This window comes from Sorex araneus, chromosome 9 (genome assembly GCF_027595985.1).
Source record: "Sorex araneus isolate mSorAra2 chromosome 9, mSorAra2.pri, whole genome shotgun sequence".
NCBI classification, from domain to species: domain Eukaryota; kingdom Metazoa; phylum Chordata; class Mammalia; order Eulipotyphla; family Soricidae; genus Sorex; species Sorex araneus.
Genome location: NC_073310.1, coordinates 1699534 through 1721611, shown reverse-complemented (window position 1 = coordinate 1721611; position 22078 = coordinate 1699534). Strand labels below are relative to the sequence as shown.

The 22078-nt window shown below is 62.3% G+C and overlaps 1 protein-coding gene across 2 annotated transcripts in view; it reads left to right on the top strand.

Moving 5' to 3' along the window:
• TMEM132B (transmembrane protein 132B) overlaps positions 1 to 22078 on the top strand; it is a 94192-nt gene that overhangs the window by 10269 nt on the left and 61845 nt on the right. Inside the window, exon 1 of one of the 2 annotated variants that reach the window (XM_055147618.1) lies at positions 527 to 642. The exons of the other annotated variant lie outside the window; for it this stretch is intronic. Coding sequence (XP_055003593.1) covers positions 555 to 642 — 88 coding nt within the window. The 5' untranslated portion in view covers positions 527 to 554. Of the gene's footprint in view, positions 1 to 526; positions 643 to 22078 lie in introns of those variants that run through there. 2 annotated transcript variants of the gene reach the window in all.

Sequence of the window (22078 nt, the reverse complement as noted above, 5' to 3'; positions counted from 1 at the left end):
GGCCCTCAGCATGCTGGCCCCGACCCTTGGCCCAGTCTGGGCCCGGGCGTACAGGCCGGCGTTGGGCTCGAGGCTGGGGGAGGAGGGGGCGGAGGCCAGGGCCTGTCAGCAGGTGCACGCCCTGGAGCCGGGGCAGCAGGGGAGCCGGGCGGGTGGTCGGTGCCCCCCTGTCGCGGGCCCCAGGCTGTGGGCCTGCCTGGTTGCTCTGCTGGACGCGGGGCTGGTCCCGCCCCTGCTCCCTCCACTGCCTGGGAGCCAGTGGACACTCCCCCTGTGTTCCCAGGCCCCGGGCTGACCTCGCCCGGGGCACAGACAGGCCTCCTCTCCCGTGGCTCCCTCCGTCCCGTGCCGCCCTGAGGCTGTGTGCGCCTGTCCCCTCCCTCGGCATGCCTGGCCCCTGGCCCCTCCAGGGCTTTGTCCCACTGGTGGCTCCTCCCAGCTGCTCCCTCCCTCCCTCCCCCCTCCCTCCCCCTTCCCCATCTTCCCTGCCGAAGGACCCTGGAGTGTGGCTGTCACGGGACAGGCTGAGCGTGTTTCCGGCCGCCTGGGTTCCGATGCTTCCTGCGGGGAGCAGGGTCCCAGGGCCCTCGGGCCAGCCCAGGCCCGGGTGGACGCCCCGAGGCCGGTGGTGCAAACTGCCAGGTGTGCTGGTGGGCGGCCAGGGTGGTGGGGTGGGGCTGGGGGTCCCAGGGGGTCCGGGCAGAGAGCCCCGCAGTGGGAGCTCTGATTGGCTGGGCTGTGGGGGGGCAGGAGGGTTTCTGCCCGGAGGGGCCCAGAGCCTCGCGGAGGCCAGGCAAGGGTCCGGCTGCCCAGCTGCGTGCCCAGGCCGGCCTCCCCCCGGCCTCCTGGCTCCCTGGGGCTCAGGCGCAGGGCCCGGGCTGCTGGGGGACAGCAGGAGCGTGGGCACCCGCCCGGCCCCTCCTCCTGCCCTGCCGGCTCGGCCCCCAGCACCCGGCGGTTCCTGGGTCGGCCCGGTGTCAGCGCTCAGGTTTGGGGGCCACCCCTGCAGTGTCCAGGGTGCGTCCTGGCCCGGTGCTGGGCCAGTGCGGGGGTCCTGCCGCAGAACCCCCCCCTCCACGCTCGGCCCGGCAGGCTCCGGTTGTCTTCCTGCACCCTGAGGCCTCCGGCAGCCCCGGGCTGGCTGGGCTGTAGCTGTGGGTTTACTCAGGGATTGGTGCGGTGGGGAGGGGCAGGGCTCGGGCCCTGGGGGCCATGGGGGCGTGGGGGAGCCAGGCCGGCCGTGCAGGGCGAGTGCCCGTCCTGCCGGGCGCTGCTCTGGCCCATGTTCGCCGAGGCTTTCGGTTCCGGTCGCCAGGGGCCGCCCCTCCTGCGTCCCCGTGGACGCCGCCTGCTGGCCTCGCCGGCCTCCTCGCCTGACTCAGAACCGCTCTCTGCCGGTTCTGTGGGACCTGGGATGTGAGGGAACCGGGAAAGGGGTCGGAAGTGACGGGCAGCAGCTCCAAATGGCCGGCTGATTCCTGGGACTCGGGCAGGAAAAGGAGCACTTTGCCATGAGCACTGCAGCTGCACACTTGGGGGCTTCTGCAGCCACTGCCTTGGGCTCACAAGAAAACATTCTTGCCTCCGCAGCCCTGCACCCCTGCAGCCCCACACCCCTGCAGCCCCCCAGCACTCCCCCCAGCGCCCCTGAGGAGCCCCTCCCAGCCCCACCCCACCGCCCTGGCGCCTTGTCGGGGTGTCTCGTGAGCTGCAGTGGGTGCGTGTGGACGGGCACCCCCTGCCTCCGCCGGGAACGACCCTCTGGCTTTGCCCACCACGTCTCGTGTGAGGGTCCCTCCCTGCTGCCCAGACCGTGGCCGGCGCCTGGAGCACCTGAGGTCACGCGGGAGGGGCCGAGCCCCCGACGGGGCTCTGGGGTCTGCCCGGGCTCTTGACATAAACCAACCCGGGCGCAGACACGGCTTCCTGCAGCTGGCCAGCCCCCCCAGTTCCCGGCTTGCGCTCGCCGCCCTCGGGGTGAGTCTCCCTTTGGGGGATGCTCCAGCCCCCGGCCCCGACGTGACCTCCATGGGCAGGGCCCGGGGGCCCTGTGGCCCCGCTCAGCCTCCGGGTCGTGGTGAGCAGCTCGGGGCAGAACCTTCTGGTTTTGTTTTTGTTTTGTTGCTTTTTGGGTCACACCTGGCGATGCTTAGGGGTCACTCCTGGCTCTGCACTCGGGAATCACCCCTGGCAGTGCTCAGGGGACCATATGGGATGCTGGGAATCGAACCCGGGTCAGCCGTGTGCAAGACAAACGCCCTCCCCGCTGTGCTATCACTCCAGCCCCGGGGCAGAACCTTCTGGAAATGCCGGATTGGGGGCTGCCGCCCAACGTGCTCTGGAGAGACTCGAACCCTCCTGGCAGCCCGGCCATCCTCCTCCCAGCGTCCTGCCACCCCCCCCATCGAGCTGACCTTCCTTGTCCCTCCGTCCTTCCCTGTCCCCCGTGCCCCCCTCAGCTCGGAGTGACCGGCCCGTTGCTGTTCCGGACAAGACCACTCCCAGACCGCCTGGAAGAAGCAGGCGGTCACTCTAGGCTCCCCCGTGGCCCGGGTCTCTGCCCTCTGTGGGGCGGTTCTGGCTCGGTGCCCTCGAGTGAGAGCGGGGACCAGCCCCGGCCCCTGACCCTGACCCCCATCCTGCGGCTGGGCTGCTGCCATTCCCGCCCCAGGATGTTACAGCGCTTCAAGGGTTCTGATAACCTCTAGCCAGCTCCCGAGGGCCAGGCCCGCCGCCTCCTCCCGGCCGTGGCACCTTGGGCACTCCCTGACCCCAGTGGCGCTGTGCCCAGGCGGGGCCGTGGCCGGCCCGGTGCTGGCCCTCGCAGACACTTCCTCCCCAGAGGTGCTTGGCGTGGGGCTGCGGGTGGACAAGACCGAGCGGTCAGTTCACCGGCAAGAGCTCTTCATCAGCGTTGTGTAATTAGCCACATATGATGCTCGTACTCGCTCAATTAAAAGTTACGGTGATTAATACGGGTATCAAGGCAGGACCATCCATCAGCAGACCCACGGCCCGCGGAGCTCCGGGAGGCAGAGCGCCAGCCTGCACCGTGGCTCGGGCTGCTGGCGGGTGTCAGGGGCACGGGTGCCAGGGGAACGGGAGTGTGGGGGACGGGCGCTGGGCCACGGGCATGGGGGGCTGGTGCCTTGGGCGGGTTCTCAGGCCGGGCTGTCGCTGGGGGTGGTGCTTCACCCACGGGAATCTCTGAGCTTCTGAGCTGCGGGGGGCGCCGGCCTCACCCGAGGGCTCTGCGTCCACCCCCGCTGCCCGTCGTGCCCGTGGGTCCTGGCAGCACCTGCGGCCTCCCTGTCGGCATCACCCTGCGCGGCCTCGGCCCACCCCGACCCCCCGAGGCTGAGCCTCGCTTCCCCGGGTGTGATCCGATGCGCGTCCAGGACGGACCTGCCTGAAGGACGCCACGGGCAGTGCTGGGCAGTGTGGGGGGACGGTGGGAGGCAGAGGGGCTCTGAGGGGCGGGAACGGGGCGTGGCCCACTGTGTGTACAGGTGTGTACCTTCGTACACGTTGGGTGCGAGAGCACGTGTGTAAAATACATGTGTGTGTACACGTGTGTACAGATGTGCCGAGAAACTCCCTGGGGACCCCTGAGGACGTTCCTCCGGGGAGGGAGAGGCTGGGGTTCGGGTGGGGGGCCGCCACGCCTGGACTCATCTCTGCCTTTTGTTGGAGTGGTGCTGGAGCTCGAACCCAGGGCCTCATGCATGAGAGCCGCCAGCTGTGCCTTTAAGGTGCTGTTGAGGGAAGAGGGGCCAGCAGCTGACGGGGCTTGGGGGCCCCTCCTGGTGGGGCTCGGGGGCCACGCATGGCCGCGCGCAAGGCTGGTGCCTCACCCCTGTGCTGACTCCCCGTTCCTGAGGTCTCGTTTCTTTTCCTTCTAAATGCACGTCCAAGAAACTCCGAATACGTATTTTATTTTATTTCCTTTGTGTGTGCGTGTGTGTGTTTGGCTACACCTGGTGATGTTCAGAGACTCTTCCTGGCTCAGTGCTCGGGGGACCATATGGTGCTGGGGCCGGAGCTGTGCCCCCGCCCGGCTCGCGTTCTTAGTGCAGCCGGGGTCCCTGCTCCTTGCTGGTGCCGGCCTTGCAGCACAGCCCCGGGGCCGAGTCCTTCTGTCTCGCCCCGTCCACTTCCTGAGTGTCTCCCCACCCAGCCCCTTCGGGGGGAGTCTTCTGGCGGCCAAGCCCCCCCAGCCGCGCAGCTGAAGCTGCTCCCGCCTCCTGGCACAGACACACCCCCCCCGCCGGTTATTCAGAATTGATCAGATCTGGGCGTCCTGCCAGGCGGAGAGAGCCAGGCGGGCTGCAGGCCCGGGTGGACGGGCTGGCCGCGGGCGGGCCTCTCACTGGGGAGAGGGGACAGCACCGGGCCCGGCCTCGGCGTGCGGAGCTGCACCCTGGGTGCCTGCTGGCTGGTTCATTCCTCCAGAAGAGGAGGTGGGTTGGGCTCTTGTGCCAATTTTTATTTTTTTGAGGACTCCTAAGTAGGCGGATTGGGGTGCTGGGGGCATCGCTGTGGTTCTGGGTGGGCCGGGTCGGGGGTGCAGTGCTCGGCCTGGCAGGGCACTGGGGGCTGCGGGGCACACATTGTCGCCTGCGTGTGTCTGGCAGCCGGGTCCGTGCTGGCCGCAGGTCAGTGCCCCGTCCAGTCCCCGGGCGCCTTCCTGGGCTGGAGCGGGCTGCTCCTTTCGGCGCGATTTGGGCTTCACTGGCCGCGCTTGGCTCATGAGACTGGACAGGAAAGTCCACCCCCTTTTCTTGTCCAGGTGGAGAGGTGCAGAGGCCACTCCTTGCGGGCTGCGGGCGGGCGGAACGGGAGAATATCTGCGATCACACCTCAGTAACCCTCAGAAATGGCCAAGTAGTTGCAGGAGTCCAGTACGTGTTCAGCTAAATCCTGTACCGGGACACAGATCCTGTGATCCGCCCCGTTAACCCTAAAGCGTCAGTGGACGCCAAGTGGCAGAGGGATGGCGAGAACCTTCAGTGGGGCAGGTGCCCTGAGTCCTGCCTCTTCTGTGCCCCTAGAATAAAAATTTGATCTGATGGAGGGGGGAGGTAGTACCCGCACTGGACTCTGATTGGTCTGAGCGGATGTGCCAATCAGCTCCATCTTTGCCAGTGATTGGGCCGCGGGAGGTCACATGGCCAAGCGATCCTCCAATGGGGTGAAGGAGCCTGTGGGGGCCCTTGGAACCATCTGTCCCTCCTTGCGCCCTCCCCCCTGCCTGGGGGCTCGGGACCCACGTTGCGGTAGCTGGTGGCCCCGGAGGGCTGAGCCCAAAGCTGGGACCACGCCGGAGCCTTGCCATGGTTGGGCCCGCAGGCGCCACACAGCTGCCACGCAGCGGCGCGGCGTGACGTCAGCACGCTGTGACGTCAGCACGTGCCCAGGAAGGTTTCTGTGGGTTCATCGTTCCTCCAGCCACATGCTGGGAGGTCACAGCAGGCGGTCCTCCCTGTGGGCGAGAGGGACAGCCTCCCTCCAGGGTCAGGCACAGACGAGGTCGCCCGTCCTCGCCACGCCCGGTCCGTGTAGCACTAGGAGGACTGGCCGTAGCAGCGGGGCGAGAGGAAGATACGAGGGCGTCCAGGAAAGGAAGAGGTCGAGCTCTCACTGCTTGCAGATGACATGATACTAAGTCCTAAAGGCGCTACAAAAAAGCTCCTGGAAACAATAGATTTGTATAGTAAAATGTCAGTTACAACATCAATACCCAAAAGTCCATGGCTTTCCTATATATAAATAATCAAAGAAAGAGATATTAAAAAAGCACAACCCTGTTCACAATTGTGCCTTAGAAAATCAAGTACTTTGGAATCAGCTTAACTAGAGAGTGAAGAACCTATACAATAAAAGTTACAAAAAAAATAGGAAATACTTTAAGAAACAAGAGGACCTGAAGCGATGGCGATTCATCCCCTGCTCATGGATCGGGAGAGTTGACATTGTCAAAATGGCAATACACCCCAAAGCATTGTGCAGATTCAGTGCAGTTTGTATAAGGACACTTATGGCATTTTTCAAATAAATAGATCAAACACTGCTGAAATTCATATGGAATAATAAACGCTCATGAGTAGCTGAAGAAATCCCTGGGAAAAAGAAGATGGGAGGCATCACCTTCCCCAACTTCAAACTGAACTACAAGGTGGTAGTAATTAAAACAGCATGGCATTGGAATAAAGACAGATTCACAGACCAATGAATATCCAGTTGAATATCCTGACAGACTTTCAAATATACGATCACTTAATTTTTGATGAAGGAGCAAGAAATATTAAGTGGAGCAAGGAAATCCTCTTCAACAAGTGGTGCTGGGAAAACTGGGCTGATACATATTAAAAAATGAACTCAGATCTGTGTCTGACGCCAAGTACAAAAGTCAGATCAAAATGGATTAAAGACCCCAAAATCAGACCTGAATCCATGAGGCACATGGAGGAAAGCACAGGCAGAACCCTCCACGACACGGAAGCTACAGGCATCTCTCAAGTGAAATGCCACTGGCCAAGCAACGATGAACAAATGGGGCTACATTAAACTAAGAAGCTTCTGAACCTCAAAAGAAATGGTGGCTGAGATACAACAGCAGCCCGAGGAATGGGAGAAATTATTTAACGGAGACCCATCTGATAAGGGATTATTATCGAGGTATATAGGGCACTGATAGAACTTTCACTGTCACTGTCACTATCATCCTATTGATCAACAATTTGCTCAAGCGGGCACAGTACCGTCTCCATTCGTCCTCGCCCTGAGATTTTAGCAGCCTCTTTTTACTCATCCTTCCCAAAAGTGCCACATTAGAGGTTCTTCAGGGTCAGGGGAATGAGACCCATCATTGTTACTGTATTTGGCATATGCATATGCCACGGGGAGCTTGCCAGGCTCTTCCCCACGTGGGCAGTAAACTCTCGGTAGCTTGCCAGTTTCTCCAAGAGGGAGAACTAGTCTATCAGAAGTTGTGCGGCCGCAAATGCGGCCACTCGCTTCTGGGAGCTTGGTTTTATAGTCGCTGATAGAACTTTACAAGAAAAAAAAATCCAATCCCATCAAAAAATGGGGATAAGGGATGAACAGAAATTTCCTCAGAGAAGAAATTCAGATGGCCAAAGGCACATGAATAAATGCTCTACATTGCTAACCATCAGGGAGATGCAAATCAAAAGAACAATGAGATATCATCTCACACCACAGAGATGGGCACACATCCAAATGAACAAGAACAACTAGTGCTGGCGTGGATGCAGGGAGAAAGGGACTCTCCTTCACTGCTGGTGGGAATGCCAACTGGTTCAGCCGTTTTGAAGAACAGTATGGGCATTCTTCCAGAAGCTAGAAACTGAGCTCCCATATGACCCAGCAATACCACTTCTGGGAAGGTACCCTGGGGTCCAAAACACACAGCAGAGACACCGTCTGCACTCCTCTGTTCATGGCGGCACTGTCACCATAGCCGAGTGCCCGAGGACAGACGACTGGCTCACCTTGGACACCTACACAACGGGCCACTACACAGCCACAGGAAAGTGGAGTTATGAGATTTGCTTATAACTGGACGGACATGGAGAGCACCAAGCTGAGCGGAAGGAGTCCGAGGGGAGGGACAGACACGGGATGATGCACTCGTGTGTGGGATCTGAAAACACGTAGTAGGAGAAGAGTGTCCAAGGCCAGGGAAGACGGGCAAGGAGGACTGGTCAGTGGTGGGTCAACGGTGTGGGAGTGGAGGGCGGTTGGTGGACAGTAATGGTTGGAATGATCACTCGGGACAAGAACTGAGTGTGGGGAGCAGGTAGGGGGGCACACATGACGACCCCCAGCAGCTGCATCGCAAACCATGATGCCCAGGAGAGGGAGGGGGGAGAGAGGGAGAGGGAGACCCGCCCCAGCAGCCCAGTGACGCAGGGTCGTTGCCCGCTGCGGCCGGGCCAGCCGTCCTGCGGGAGACTCGGCGTGACTGAGAGCGCGGGCGCCAGCGCTGATGCGTCCGCAGCCTGGAGCTCTTGTGTCCCCGCAGGGCTGTCACCGCCGCCTCGGACCCGCGCCCGACCGAGCTCAGGTCCCAGCACCCTCAGCGGCAGCTTCACTGCGACCATCTGGGTATTTTCTCAAAAAGGGGGAAAATGGCAGATACGTTTCGTATCACCCCATTACTGCTTTTTGGTGTTTTTTTTTTTTCTTTTTGGGTCACACCCGGCGATGCACAGGGATCACTCCTGGCTCTGCACTCAGGAATTACTCCTGGCGGTGCACAGGGGACCCTATGGGATGCTGGGAATCGAACCCGGGTCGCCCATGTCCAAGGCAAACGCCCTACCCTCTGTGCTATCACTCCAGCCCCCCCTTACTACTTTTAAAGAATGCGTGTTGGGGGTTCGAGCAATAGTGGGGGGTAGGGCACTGGCCTGCATGCGGCCGGCCCAGTTCAATCCCGGGCAGCCCATATGGTCTCCCGAGCACGGCCAGGAGGGACCCCTGAGCACTGCCGGATGTGATTCCAAACAAAACTAAAACAGAGCCCACCAAAGCAACAATTAAAAACAACCCACCTCCCCCGCCCCTAGCAAACAAAAGCAGTTCCCAGACTCTGCAAGGGTAAGCGTGGAATTCCTCCTGCCCCCGCCCAGAGGCAGTTCTCCACCCTGAGACCCCGTTAGTGTCGGGGCCAGCAGAGCCTGGATGGCCACTGGGTCCAGTGCTCGGAGGGAGGCACAGCCAGCCTGGCTCCGGGTCCGAGTCTCCAGCCCGAGAGAGGGACCCTACCACTTGGCCTTGCCAACGGGGTCCGTGTGAGTGTCCGGCCGTCACCCGCCATCGCCCCTTGCCGCGTTCTTCCTCGGGTCCCTCTGATCAGTTCTGAAATTTCTCTGGTGCTCGTGATCCGCTAGAAGGAAAATGGGAACTTCGAGGGGGGGGTACGGGGGCCCTGGTGCCCCGGCCTGGCTGACTGCCCTCTTGATAAACACAAACAAAAGCTCTTCCTTCCCCACTCCTAACCTACTTTCCCTCACGCCCGAAGCCGGCCGTGCCGCCGTGGAATTTTCCGGGTGAGCTCCGAGCCAGCACGCGCCTTCCGACGAGCGCAGCGATAAGTTGGCTCTGGGAGAAAGTTTTCCGCCCAAATATAGAATTGACACCTGCTTGCCAAGACAGACAGGCACAGCTGTAAATACCGGGCGGGGCGGGCGTGCCGGGCGCTCTCAGAGATGTATAAATAGCTCCCAGGTTCCTCCTGGGGCCCCGGCCTGCTCCTCGGGCAATCAGTTAATGGAGGAGCACAGGGAAATGGTTTTGTTGTTCTTTTCTGTTTTTAGACCTGGCAGGGCCTCCGGGCTGTTCTCTGGTGCCTGAGCAGCCAGTCGGGGAGGTCTGGGAGGGAGGAAGGGCTCCCCCCTCGACACCCTCTGTCCAGTGGGCTCCCTGGGTCAGCGTGTGCCAGGCCCCCCTCCCCCCCGTCTGTGTCTGAGTGAGGTTGCGGGCTGGGGGGGTCCGGGACCTGGGGGGGGGCTGCTCGTCTGGGAGAAGGACCCAGGCCCGGTCAGGCCCTCTTCGGTTTTTGCGTGCTGGCTTTGGCGGGATCCTGCAGTGCTCGGGCACCTGTGCAGTGCCGGGGACCGGGCCTGGCCTGCCACCCCTGGGCCTTGGACGAGGTACTGCACCGACCCAGCTGGCTCAGCGGCCGTCCCAACGGAGGCGTGGACGGGCCGGAAGTCAGGTTTTGGGGCTCTCCACAGTGGGGTGACTCCAGGGAGCGAGAGCCCGGCTCTGTCGCTGCTCAGCCAGCCTCCGCATGCGAATTGCATGCTCAGGCCCACCTCAGGGCTCCACATGGCTGCCAGTGCTCCGGCCATCACGCCCCTCCCCGGGAGCCCCGGGAGCCGCAGGTGCCTTGTCTGCTGCCTGGGCTCTCTCTGAGCACGGCCGGGAGAGTTCTATGCTGAGGAGCCCATCTGGGAGGTCTGGGTTTGTCCGTCCAGGCCCCAGGTCCAGCCCCCTCCCCTGAGAGCCTGCTGGGTGCTGGCCGCCAGCTGCCTGGTCAGCACTGGGGCCGAGGGTGGAATTTTCAGTGCTCTCCCCAGCGGACAGGAGGCCCTCTGACGGGGCCTGGTGAGGGCCGGGAGGCCAGAGGTGGACGGGGTCCCCGTGCCCGCCTGCCGCAGCCCTGCCCTGGCTCTGCTGCTCGCCTGACCCTTCCGCTCCGGCCGGCGTGTCCAGCCCAGGGTGGGTCTCGGGCTGCGTCCTGCCGTGACAGGAGTGCCAGGCCAGGCCCGGGGGACGGGCCATCCCCGCCTGTGTCAGCGGGTGGCCCCACCCACGGCCGCCCTGGGGCTGTGGGCTCCCGGCGGGGGCGCCCGTGTCTGTCCGGCCAACTAGGCTAAGGGCAGGGCCAGGCCAGGGCTGAGCTGGGCCCGTCCTCTAGGCAGCAGGGGGCCTGGGTGGTCTGGGGGAGCTGCCCCGCCCAGCCCTCAGCCCTGGCTCTCAGTGCTCCCCTTCTGCCTCAGGCTCTGCCTCGCGTGCTCCCCTCCTCCTCCCTCTGCCTCATGGCCGCACGCCCAGCCCTGCTCGGGGACCCCTCCTGGGGGCCTGGGGGAGACAAGCCCTGAATCAGCTGCCTGCGAATCCAATGCCCCCGCCCGCCCCGGATGGCTTTCTGGCCTCTCTGGCCTCTCTGGCCTCATGCCGTCTCCGAGCAGCCCCCACTGACCTGCCTGTGGCTTCCAGCCGCTTCCTGGCCATTCTCCCAAGTCCTCACTGGTGCTTCGTTCCTTTTTGGTGGCTGTGTGCTATTCCACTCTGCGCCAGAGCCACATTTTCTCCCTCTGTGTTGGCCTGTTTTTCTTTGCCTGTTGGGCTAGTGCACGTGGCGGGGGCGGGCTCCCCTCTGGGCTGCCCAGCCTCGGTGCGAGGACTTGACCCTTCTTGACCCTTCCTGGCACTGCCTGCCCGGAGACAGGAGAGCCGCAGAGACAGAGGGGAGGGGCGGGGCCAGCGCGACCCAGAGAGGGCCAGCTGTGGAGGGGCGTGGCCGGACGTTTTCGGGGGCGGAGCTATAGAGGGGAGGGGCCAAGGGGGTTGTCCAAGAGAGGCGGAGTCCAAGGGGGGCGGAGCCACAGAGGGGCATGGCTGGGATGCCCCGAGGGGTGGAGCTATAGAGGGTGAAGTTATGGGGTGCGGGGTGGAACTATGGAGGGGAGGAGCCGGGGGAGTGTACTCAGAGGGGCGGAGCCCTAAGGGGCATGGCCAGGAAGTCTCCAGGGGCGGAGCTATGGAGGGGCGTGGCCAGGAAGTCTCCAGGGGCGGAGCTATGGAGAGGCGTGGCCAGGAAGTTTCCAGGGGCGGAGCTATGGAGGGGCGTGGCCAGAGTGCCCAGGGAGGGCGGGGTCACAGTGGGGCCGGCCAGCGAGGGGCGGGGATTCCCGCGGGAGATGCTCGTGGACTCCCAGAGGCGCCCCCGGGTGTGGCTGGTCGGGTGTCGGGCCCTGGGCACCCCGCCTGCTGGCTGCGTCCTGTGTTCACCTCCTGGGTGGCACACAGCCCGGCAGTGCCCACCGCACCAGGCGGAGCGGGGTCCGTCCCTTCGCCAGGGCTCCCCCAGGGCCCGGGTCGCAGCTCTGGGCTCCTCGCCGGAGAAGGTGCCAGAAGCCCGAGTGCGCCAATGCTTGCGTTTGTTTTTCCAACCCAGACTGATTGTGTTTGCATTTTATGCTCCTGTTCTTCTTGCCCCCTGAAGGGTCTGACTCCTCAGAGGAAGACTCGGGGGAATTTCTGGGAGGTTATCACATATTTTCTCTCGCGTGGCCGCCGCTCCTTGTCCAAACAACCTCAAATTCGAGCTCTGCTTGCCCGGCTTTATGCAATCTCGTCTCTCCCGGTTCCTTTCCCTCCGAGCTCGGCGCTGTGCTAAGTTGAATCCCAGGTGCATTAGCTGTAGATTTTGTTATTTGTTCATTTATTACAGTGCATCCAAATAGCTATTTTTACAAGTCAGGCGATTCTGTTTTCTGGACTTGATTCTTGAGAGAGATTTTTGTTTGGAGAGCTCTGAAGCCGGGCGGAGACACGGAGGAAAGGGAAGCGATGCAGAGAGGAGCTAGCAAGGGCAGGGCTGCTCCGTGGTGGTACGGACAGGACCGATTTAAGGACATCCTCTGGAAATAATGGCGCTTAGGACTTTCCTTTTAGAAGTTTGCAATTTGAAAGCGTTGAGAGTCCTTAGGAAGAGGAGCTTGGGAATTGCTGTGGGGCGGAGGAGAGAGGTGGGCCTGAAGACGCTGCGTCACGCGGCAGAGCCCAGCAGACGCTCAGTCGCTCGAGTGCCACTGTGTGTGCGGGAGCCGGGTTCAGTCTGGGACCACTTGGCCCCAAGCACCACCTGGAGTGACCCGGGCACCGGAATATGGCCCCTGAACCAGAAGGAGAAAACACCCTCAAATCCCAACCCTAACAGAACCCTGCAGAACATAGCACCTCTTCCCGCCTTGGGCTCTGTAGCTGAGAGAGCGGATGGAGACACAGATCCTCGCCCTCAGGAGACTTGGGTGTTCTAGAAGGATGCTGAGTTTCAGTCCAGCATGATTATGGTAGCAACATGGAGAGTGCTTGATGCATAGTATTAAGACATATAGCATGGAAGTCTGGGAGAGCTTCCTGGAGGAGGCAACACACAGATAACTTAGCACTGTTAGCACTGTTGTCCTGTTGTTCATCGACTTGCTCGAGCGGGCACCAGTAATGTCTCCATTTTTTTTTTTTTTTTTTGCTTTTTGGGTCACACCTGGCGATGCACAGGGGTTATTCCTGGCTCTGCACTCAGGAATTGCTCCTGGCGGTGCTCAGGGGACCATAAGGGATGCTGGGAATCGAACCCGGGTCGGCCACGTGCAAGGCAAACACCCCACCCGCTGTGCTATTGCTCCAGCCCCTAATGTCTCCATTGTGAGACTTGTATTGGCTTTTTTGTTTTCCCACTTTTTGGGTCACACCTGGAGATGTTCAGGGGTTGCTCCTGGCTCTGGGCTCAGGAACTACTCCTGGCAGTGCTCGGGAGACCAGGTGGGATGCCAAGGATTGAACCTGGGTCATCTGCGTGCAAGGCAAACGCCCTACCCACTGTGCTATCATTCTGGTCCATGGATAACTCAGTTTTGGGACGAACATGGGGGTGTGATGTAAAATCTCAGGCGCCTGAATGGTCAGGAATTGTCAGGAAGGTTCTGCAGCCTCTGATTTGCCCTGGCATGACCCCCCCGCCCAAGGAAAGAGCTGAGACTCTGGTGTTGGGATTGGACTGTAGTCATCGTTAGGCTCCTTTGGATTTTAGGAAACAAAATCAAGGTCAAATTCTTAAATCGACCTCTCCCCAACACCCTCCCACTTTCTGACTCTAAAGACAGGAGACACTCAGGATCTAGCTTCAGGCACGGTTTGATCCAGGAACCTGGGACATTCCTTTGTAACTTAGTCACTTTCTGTCCCTTGACTCTGTGGCCTCTCCACCTCTTCACATCAGTGTGGTCCTCCCATTCCCTGCACTCACAGAGGGGCGTGGTTTCCCCTGGGGTCGCTGAGCATCCCGGGAAGGAGGGTGACTTGGGGGCGGGCACAGCCGTCTTTCTGCCCTTGCTCCTGGTCCTCTGGGGCTGCCCCCGCTCTCTGGGGCAGTGAGCCTCTGGCCTGCAGGGTGGCGGTGTGGGTGGTGGAGCGTCAGATTGGGGGAGGCTGTGCAGCCAGGACCGGCCAGGACTGGTCTCTGCAGGGTGGTGCCCAGCAGGGGGCTGCTCTGGTGGCCCTGGCCTTGGGAGATGGCGGCTTGCTTGTGGCTCCAGGGCGCCTTCCTGCAGTCCTGCCTCTCAGCCGCTGCTCAGCCTCCCCGGAGAGCTGCAGGCCCCGTGCTCTCCCTCAGCGCCTTCTCTGCACCTCGTGGTGACACGCTGTCACCGGAGCTTTCACAGGTGGGGGCTCCGGGGCCACTGTGAGCTGGGCCGGGTCCCACCTAGCCCGGCCTGCGCCACGTGGGCCACCAGCCACAGCAAGCTCAGGGGCTCCTCTTGAAATACCTGCCGCAAGCTTGGCCCGAGGCGCACGGGGTGAAGGGAAATCTGCATCTGGGTGGTTTGCTTCTGTGCCGTGTTAAGTAATGAGGAGCGTTGTGGGTAACATCTACCATACATCGGAGCCACGAAGAGCAGAAATGATTATTCTGAGATCTGTCAAACAGCGTGCACGGGAATAGCTGCTGTCTCGGGCAGGAGAGGAGCTCCCGGCTGCTCCTGCTGCCTCCTCTCCTCCGTCCTGCCTTTCTGTGGGGTAGGTGTGGGGGTGCAGGAGGCTTGAGGATTGCCCTGGGGCTTTGTGTGTGTGTGTGTGTGTGTGTGTGTGTGCGCACCTGTGCCCCACTGACCCAGCACACCAGGTGGCCGTGACTGGCGGTACCTCCTGTGACCGGGTCACTCTGCTGCTTGATGCCAGGTGCTAGCTCAGTGGGGAAGGTCATCTGTGCCTGGGATGAACTGTCCACTGCTGGGAGCTGTTTGGGGTAGGAGCGTCTCCTCCCCCACCCCTCCTGGTGCAACGGGAGCTGGATTGGGGGTCGGTAATGCGCAGCCTGGGGCGGTGGGCTGCTGGGAGCCCTGTTTATTAACGGGCTGCCCTGCCCGGATGCGGTGTTCCGGAGCAGCGTGCCAGCGCTAAGATGGTGATTACTATTATTATTTGCACCGTGGCATTTGGAAGCCCTTATTAAGTGATTCCCATTTGCTTCGTCATGAATGCACAAGAGGCGATCGCGGGGACTCACTCGGTGTCTGGGACACACGCGGCGTTGGGCCTGGGCCGCCGACACCTGCTGGCACGCCGATGCGCCCGCCTTAGCCTCGTGGGAGGCACCGGCCCGCGCTGGAGCGGAGGCCCGGCGCTCGGCGGGCCTCCCGCGCCCTCCGCTCCCGGGGAGACGGTGATGGATTTCGCCGCCCGGAGGAATCCATCATCCCGGCTTGCTCTGCTCGTTAGGCGGCCCCGTGTCTCAGCCGTGACACCGCCGCGGGCTGGAGCGTTTCTCCACATCTCCCAGCGGGAGAGCCGCCGTGGACGGCGGGGTTTTCTGCCCCTGCTGGCTCCCGGGAGCAGGCTGGATATTTTTAGGAGACGTTTCATGGAGTGGCAGGAGAGGGAGTGTGTCTGGTCTGCGAGGCGATTCTTCTGCCTGCCTGTCCCCCACTGCACCCCTCCCGAGCACTCGGCGCCTCGCTCCCACCCCGGAGCCCCCAGCCCCGCCCGGGTCCTGACAGGTACCGCGCCCGGCTGCGAGCCCGCATCCTCCATCCCTGCTGCGTGTGGAGGCGTGGGCTGGGCCAGAACCTCGTGGAGATGGGTTCTGCCGGCCACGTGGGTCCCCTAAGGTCAGCCAGTCTCTGCTGCCTTCTCCTACTGGGCACAGCTGCGGGGGCAGCTGACACATCTTTCAGCCCTGGGGACCAGAGATAACATCCAGGCCAGCCAGAGCCTAGCAGTCCTCGGGGCCAATCAGAGCGTAGCGGTCCTCCCGACCCATCAGAGCATGTCAGTCCTCCCGGCCAATCAGAGCATAGCAGTTCTCCAGGCCAATCAGAGCACAGCAGTTCTCCCAGCCAATCAAAGCATGGCAGTCCTCTTGGCTACACAGAGCATGGCATTCTTCTCGGCCAATCAGAGCATAGTAGTCCTCCGGGCCAATCAGAGCATGGCAGTCCTCCCGGCCAATCAGAGCATAGCAGTCCTCATGGCCAATCAGAGCATGGCAGTCCTTCCGGCCAATCAGAGCACAGCAGTCCTTCCAGCTAATCAGAGCATAGCAGTCCTCATGGCCAACCAGAGCATGGCAGTCCTTTCGGCCAATCAGAGCACAGCAGTCCTTCCAGCCAATCAAAGCATAGCAGTCCTCTTGGCTACTCAGAGCATGGCAATCCTCTCGGCCAATCAGAGCACAGTAGTCCTCCGGGCCAATCAGGTAGCCCCTCGCCAGCCCTTCAGCCTGGTGCCTCCAGATCCCTCCTGCACGGCCTCTCGCAGCCCCCGCCCTTGGCTCTGCAGACCCAGTGTCAGAACTTTCGTGGGGCGAGGGTCACAGTGGCCCCAGGCAGGGCGGGGAGCGTCTCCTGGTCCCGTCCCCTCCAGCGGGCGGGGCTTCCCGTGCTGTGCAGGGGTAGCTCGGCTGAGCCAGGGAGGTGCCCGGGCACGCCCCCCAGCCTTCCTTTGGGTTTGCACGGGGGTCCCGCGCAGAAGCCTGGGAAGAAAACCCCAGCCGGCCTCTTTCTTATTCTCAGAAGCAAGTCTTGGCTGGGGGGCAGGAGGGAGTGGAAAGCAGCTCCCACCCCCCTCAGGCCGCTGTGCCCCTGGCTGGCAGTTTAAGGGCCGGTGCGCAGCCCTGGCCTCCCCGGACTCTTCTTCCTTCAGTGGGAAATCAGGAGCGGGTAGGAGCCCCCGCCAAGGAAACAGGGCCTCGGCAGCCCCCGCAGAAGCCGCCTAGGCCAGATGAATTCAATTTGGCCTTATTTAAATATCTTCAAGCTCAGAACAGGTTGATCGCAGGAGCAAAATGAGAATGAACTCTGCGTGGAGGCTTGAGTTATTGTAATATTTGAGATGGGTTACCAGGGGGCATCGTGATTACATTCCCATTGTTCTTTTACTCCACTAACTTTATTATCTTTATCTGGATTTATATAGCATTTGATAGAGTTTATATCACTAGTTGCGAGAAAGAATTTGAATGTGCTTGGAGCTTTGTATCCAAGTGCTCCCCAAGAAAGGGCTAATAAATTATAAAGCAATCTGTCTGTTCCACTTAGAGGTGTAAGCCTAGCCGGGCCCCCGCGCTCTCCGTGTGTGGCCTCCTGCGCCAGGCCTGGCGGCGCTCGGCTGCTCTTGCTCTGTCTCTCCTGCTTCCTGTCCCCCTGTCCCGGTGCTGAACCAACAGGCACCCCACCTCGTCTTCTCCCTGGGAGGCCCACGCGGGATGCCTCCCTCTTACTGGCCCCCAGCCTAGCCCCTGACAAGTAGCCACTGATCTTAGTAAAGGTAAAGGCTGGGGTGGTTTGGGCTGGTGTGTGTGAGTCGGAGAGGAGCAGGGGTGGGCACGGGCTCTCTCTGGGGGGTCTCTGGGCAGGTGTGTGCAGGGCTGGGCGGGTCTTAGCATTGGGGGTCAGCCTCACTCTGGTCTGTGAGGGCGCCCCGAGCATAGGCCTGGCTACAGAGAACAGGAAGACTCAGTGGCTTAGGGCGGGGGGGTCAGTGCCCTCCTTGCTTGCTGAGAGCGGGCTGCCCCTCTGATGACAGCCTCTCACCCGGCCCTCCCTGGAAGCCCCCTCTCCTCCCTCTCACCATCACGGGAGCCCTTCGGGGGCTCCTGCACACGGAGACCACCCCCAGCGCGGGGGCTGAGCGCCTTGCCTGCTGGTGTTGCCGTGGGGGGATGGGGGTCTTGTCTTCCCGGTGTGTCCCGCCCCCCACCTGCCTCTGGCTCAGAGAGACGGGGCGTGAAAGCTCCAGAAAGTCTCTTTCATTCGGGCTGAATCAGGAGAGTTTTGAAATTCAACATCAAACATCAAATGCTCTGGCAAAGAAAGCACTTTGGAAACTGAAAAGCTTTCGTGGGGAATGCGCTTCCCGGGACGCCCTCTCGGGGAGGGGCCTCACGTGGGGCGGGGGCCCCTGAGGCAGCTGACAGGCCTCGCGACGCCCCGGGAGGGAGCAGGCAGGACGGCGCTGCCCTCTGCCAGTCTGGCCATCCCCTTCCTGAGCGGGATGTGGGCACAGCGGAGTGTTTTGGGCCAAATACTGCCAGCTCAGCGAGATGCCATGGCTCGGGGGAGGGGCGCAGGGGGAGGGGGCTCTGGCCAATGGCTCTGGCGTGGTTCCGCTGATGGGGATGAGTCGGCTCAGCCTGCTAATGGGGTCACTTTGGAAATACCGACCCCACGTAGCTGGAGTGGATTTTCTCAGAGCATACGCTTGGATTTCTACGGGTTCGTGCAAAGGGCCCCAACTTGACAATACGACCATCGATTACAGTTAAATAATTGTGTGTGTGTGTGTGTGTGTGTGTGTGTGTGTGTGTGTGGTGTGGCAGCAGCGGGGGTAAGGCATGTGCCTTGTATGTGGCAGACACTGGGTTACCCCCTGAGCACTGCAGGGTCACGCAGGGGACCTGACACTGCATGAGGGGTGGGGTGGGGGCAGACGTGTGTGTCGAGCCGTCAGCCCCCTTTGCCGGGAATCATTAAGAGGGGCCTGGACGTCTTGGGCCCACCTGGGAGGCCCCCACGCAGTGGGCAGCAAACAGACCAGCTCTGGCCACTCAGTGCCGTCGGGCGCCGCCGCTGGCGTCAGGCCTTGGAATGCTGCAGAACTTTCTAGAACCTGCAGCTGGAAGGGGCGTGTGGGGGGTCCCGCGGGGGTCTCACTGGGAGCCCTGCTCTGCCCAGTGAGCCTGGGCTGGGCTGGGATTCCCGCTGCTCTGCCGGAGGAGCGAGGACGCTTCCGGGGGCGAGGAAGGGGGCTGGGCAGCCTGCTTCTCCCCACACCCTCCCCTTCTCCCCTGCCGGGACCCCTCAGAGCCGCCTCCGTCAGACGCTTTCTCTCAGCCTCTCCCGTGCCACAGTGTGCCCTGTGCCGAGAGGGGACCCTGCACTTGGGCGGCTCTCCCCGGTCAGCGGTGGCCAGCTCTCCCCGGTCAGCGGTGGCCAGCGGGAGAGAGGGCAAAGATGGTGCCGGAGCAGCCGGGCTGGCATCGCCTCCCCCTGCCGTGCCCCCAGATGCCTCGAGCAGGACGTTGTCGCCGGGTCCTAGCCTGTCCCCGCGGCCCGTCTATGCTCCGTTCCGAGCCTGGTGGGAGACGGCTCTGCACCTGGTGTGGACCCCGAGGGCCGGGCTCCCCGCCGGGGCCCCCCGGGGCGGCTCCTTTGCCCTTCCTTGGGCCGTCCCTGCCCGCCCGGCCCTTGGATCCATCTCCCGCCTCCAGAGAATAAGCCCTTAAATCAGTCCCCGTGGGGTCTAGACCCGTCCTAGCCGGGACAGTGCGAGGGGGGCTCGAGGGTGGGCGGGGCCAGGGAAGCAGCTTCAGACCCCCAGTGCGGTGGCCCGGGCTGCCGCGTCCATCGGCCACGCCAAGGAGCTGGGCGGCCGCCTCGGGCCCTCTCCCCGTGCCCTGTCCTCAGTGCCAGGTCCTGCGGGGCCCGTGTGCTGCCCACCCCGCGCCCATCACGTATAAGCAGCAGTGGCCACCGTTTGCCCAGCTGGCCGGGTGCTGTGTTCTCGGTGCCCGGGGCCCAGGAAGAGAGCCGGGGCCGGGGTCTGGGGCGGGGCTGCTGGGGCCGGGGTCTGGGGCGGGGCTGCTGGGGCTGGGGGCCGGGGGGAGCCGGCAGGAAGCCAGGCCCCGGGGCCCTGCACGGGCGAGCCCGCAGCCCAGGAGGTGGCCCCTTTCCCGCCCGCACGCTTGTTCCTTTGCGGCCTGTGGGGTGGGGCCCCGGTGCCCCCAGCCGGGGTGGCCCCACGTCTTCTTGCCTGTGCCCGTCCCCTCTCCAGGCTGGGGTGCTCTGCAGCCGTCTCCTGCTCGGAGGGGACGGGACCGTGGCAGGGGCTTGGCGGGACCCCGCCCTGCTGGCAGCTATGGGGGAGGGCGGGCACCGCAGGGCAGGGCTGCGCTAAGGACCCAGGCGGGCACTGTGGGGAGCCGGGTGGGCGCTGACAGAACACACTGTGTGTGTGCGTGTGTGTATGTGTGTGCTTGTGTGTATATGTGTGTGCTTGTGTGTATGAGTGTGTATATGTGTGCGCATGTATGTGGATGTGTGCATGTGTGCGTATTGTATACATGTGCATGAACAGGTGTGTGTATGTGCATGTGTGTGAGTGCATGTGTGTATGTGTCTGAGTACGTGTGTGAGTGCATGAACATGTGTATGAGCATATGTGTATGTGCATGTGTGAGAGTGTGTGTGTGCATGTGTATATGCATGAGCATGGGCATACTTGTGAGCGTGCATAAACATGTGTGTACACCTGTGAGTGCATGTGCGTGTGGGTGAGTGCATGCGTGTCTGCATAAGCATGTGTGTGAGCACGTGTGAGTGTGCCTGCGTGCGCGTCAGTGAGCCCCGGTCGCCCTGCTGTCTGCTGCAGGCAATTATCAGCTCTCTCTCTGATTCTGTTCAAGGTGACTGTCAGAAGCCGCCCAGCTCTCGGCTGCCGGGGTGCGCGCCCGTCTGCATACAGATGCCGCTGCGTCCCGGCTCTGATAATTGCTCCCCGAGGCTCAGCTTCGTGATCCTAAAGGGTCTTTTCTTGTCCGACAGTCCTGCCTTGGCCTTCGAGGCGGTCGGGGGCTCGTCCCTCGGTGCCTTCCCGCGTCCCTTCCCCGGGGAGAGTTTGTGCTGCGCAGGGCGGCTGCCGTGAGGGCCCTGGAGAGGGGCCGTGGGGGCGAGGGGTCTCAGCAGGAAGAGGCACCGTGGCCTGGGGTGGGCTGGGCGGGGGTCCCCGTGGCCAGGGGAGCCTGGTGGGGACAGTTGGACTGAGCGGGGGCTCCGGGGGCCCCTGGGGTCTTCCCCACACTTAAGTCACCTGCGATTCTTCTAAAGACATTTGGAGTGCTCTGGGATTCTGCCGGAGTGACTCCGGGTCAGCCGGTTTGTTCGTGACCCGCCACCGGTCACCCCAGCCCCGGTGCGCCGAGCTGCCACGAGGAGCAGGTCTCAGGGGCGAGCGTCAGTCCAGGCACCGGGCGGGTGTGAAGCGGAGACGCGCCTGGCCCCAACCCGGACTTCTCGATGGTCTGATTGGGATGTGGCCGCGCCCGTCCTCACTGCATATCGGAAGCTGCTTTGGTTCCCAGCGATGTGCAGGCCCCCAGCCCTGTCTCCCCGCCCTTCACAGGACACGCACACAGGCGGGTAGATCTCCCCCTGCCCCCCTGTGCTGCTCGCCGTGCACGGGAGTGGGAGCGGGTGAGCGGCCTGGGGCGTGTTTGTGGGGCACAGAGGCCCCGGGGGCAGAAGCTTGAGATCCTTTGTGGGGGCTCCCAAGAGCCGGTTGGGAGACTCGGGCCCCCAGCTGCCCACGGGGCTGGTGGCTCAGTATCAGCCTGGGAATGTGGCGCCGGCCGGGCCTGAGGGGCTGTGGTCACTCGGGCCTGTAGCCGTGGTCAGCACAGCATGCGGTGTGTATGTACACGCATGGCTTTGGGCTCTCGGAATCAGCCGCTCTGGGGCACCGCCTATGCGTCCCTCCCGCCCTGCCCTGTCCCGTGTGCCTGCACCAGCTCCTCGTTTCTGCCCTGGCCGGTGGGTGGACGGCAGGCCACTCTGCTCAGCTCAGAGCCTCCAGCTCCGGGGCTGGCACCAGCGCGGGGCCTGGCCTTGGCTGACCCTTGGGGAGAGGGTGTGTGTGGTTGTGGGCCCCTGGGGCCGCAGTGGGGCCAGACCTGGTTTCTGAGATTATGGGTACACATGCATACCCACATGCACACACGCTCACACATGCATACATATGCACAGGCACACATGCAGAACATACACATGCACACATGCATACATGGACGCACATGCATACACACATGTACATACACTTGCACACACATACATGCACACACATATACAAATGCACACAATGCACATACACACATGTGCACATACATGCACATTCATACATGCACATACACATACACATGTACATATACACGCACACATGCACATACACATGCACACATGTACACATATGCACATACACTTGCACACACATGCACACATGCACATTGACACATGTGCTCATATACCCACATTTACACCTGCACATACACATGCATGTACATGTGTATATACACATGCACACATGCAATACACACGTGCACACACACGGCACACACACAGCACACGCAGACATATACCCGCACACGCACACATGGCCACACACAGGGCCCAGCCGAGGTGTCTGCGGACACCAGCCCAGACCAGTGTGGGAGACCATGCGGGCCACAGCGAGGGCACCTCGCATCCTTGGTGCTCAGAGTTGCACGAGC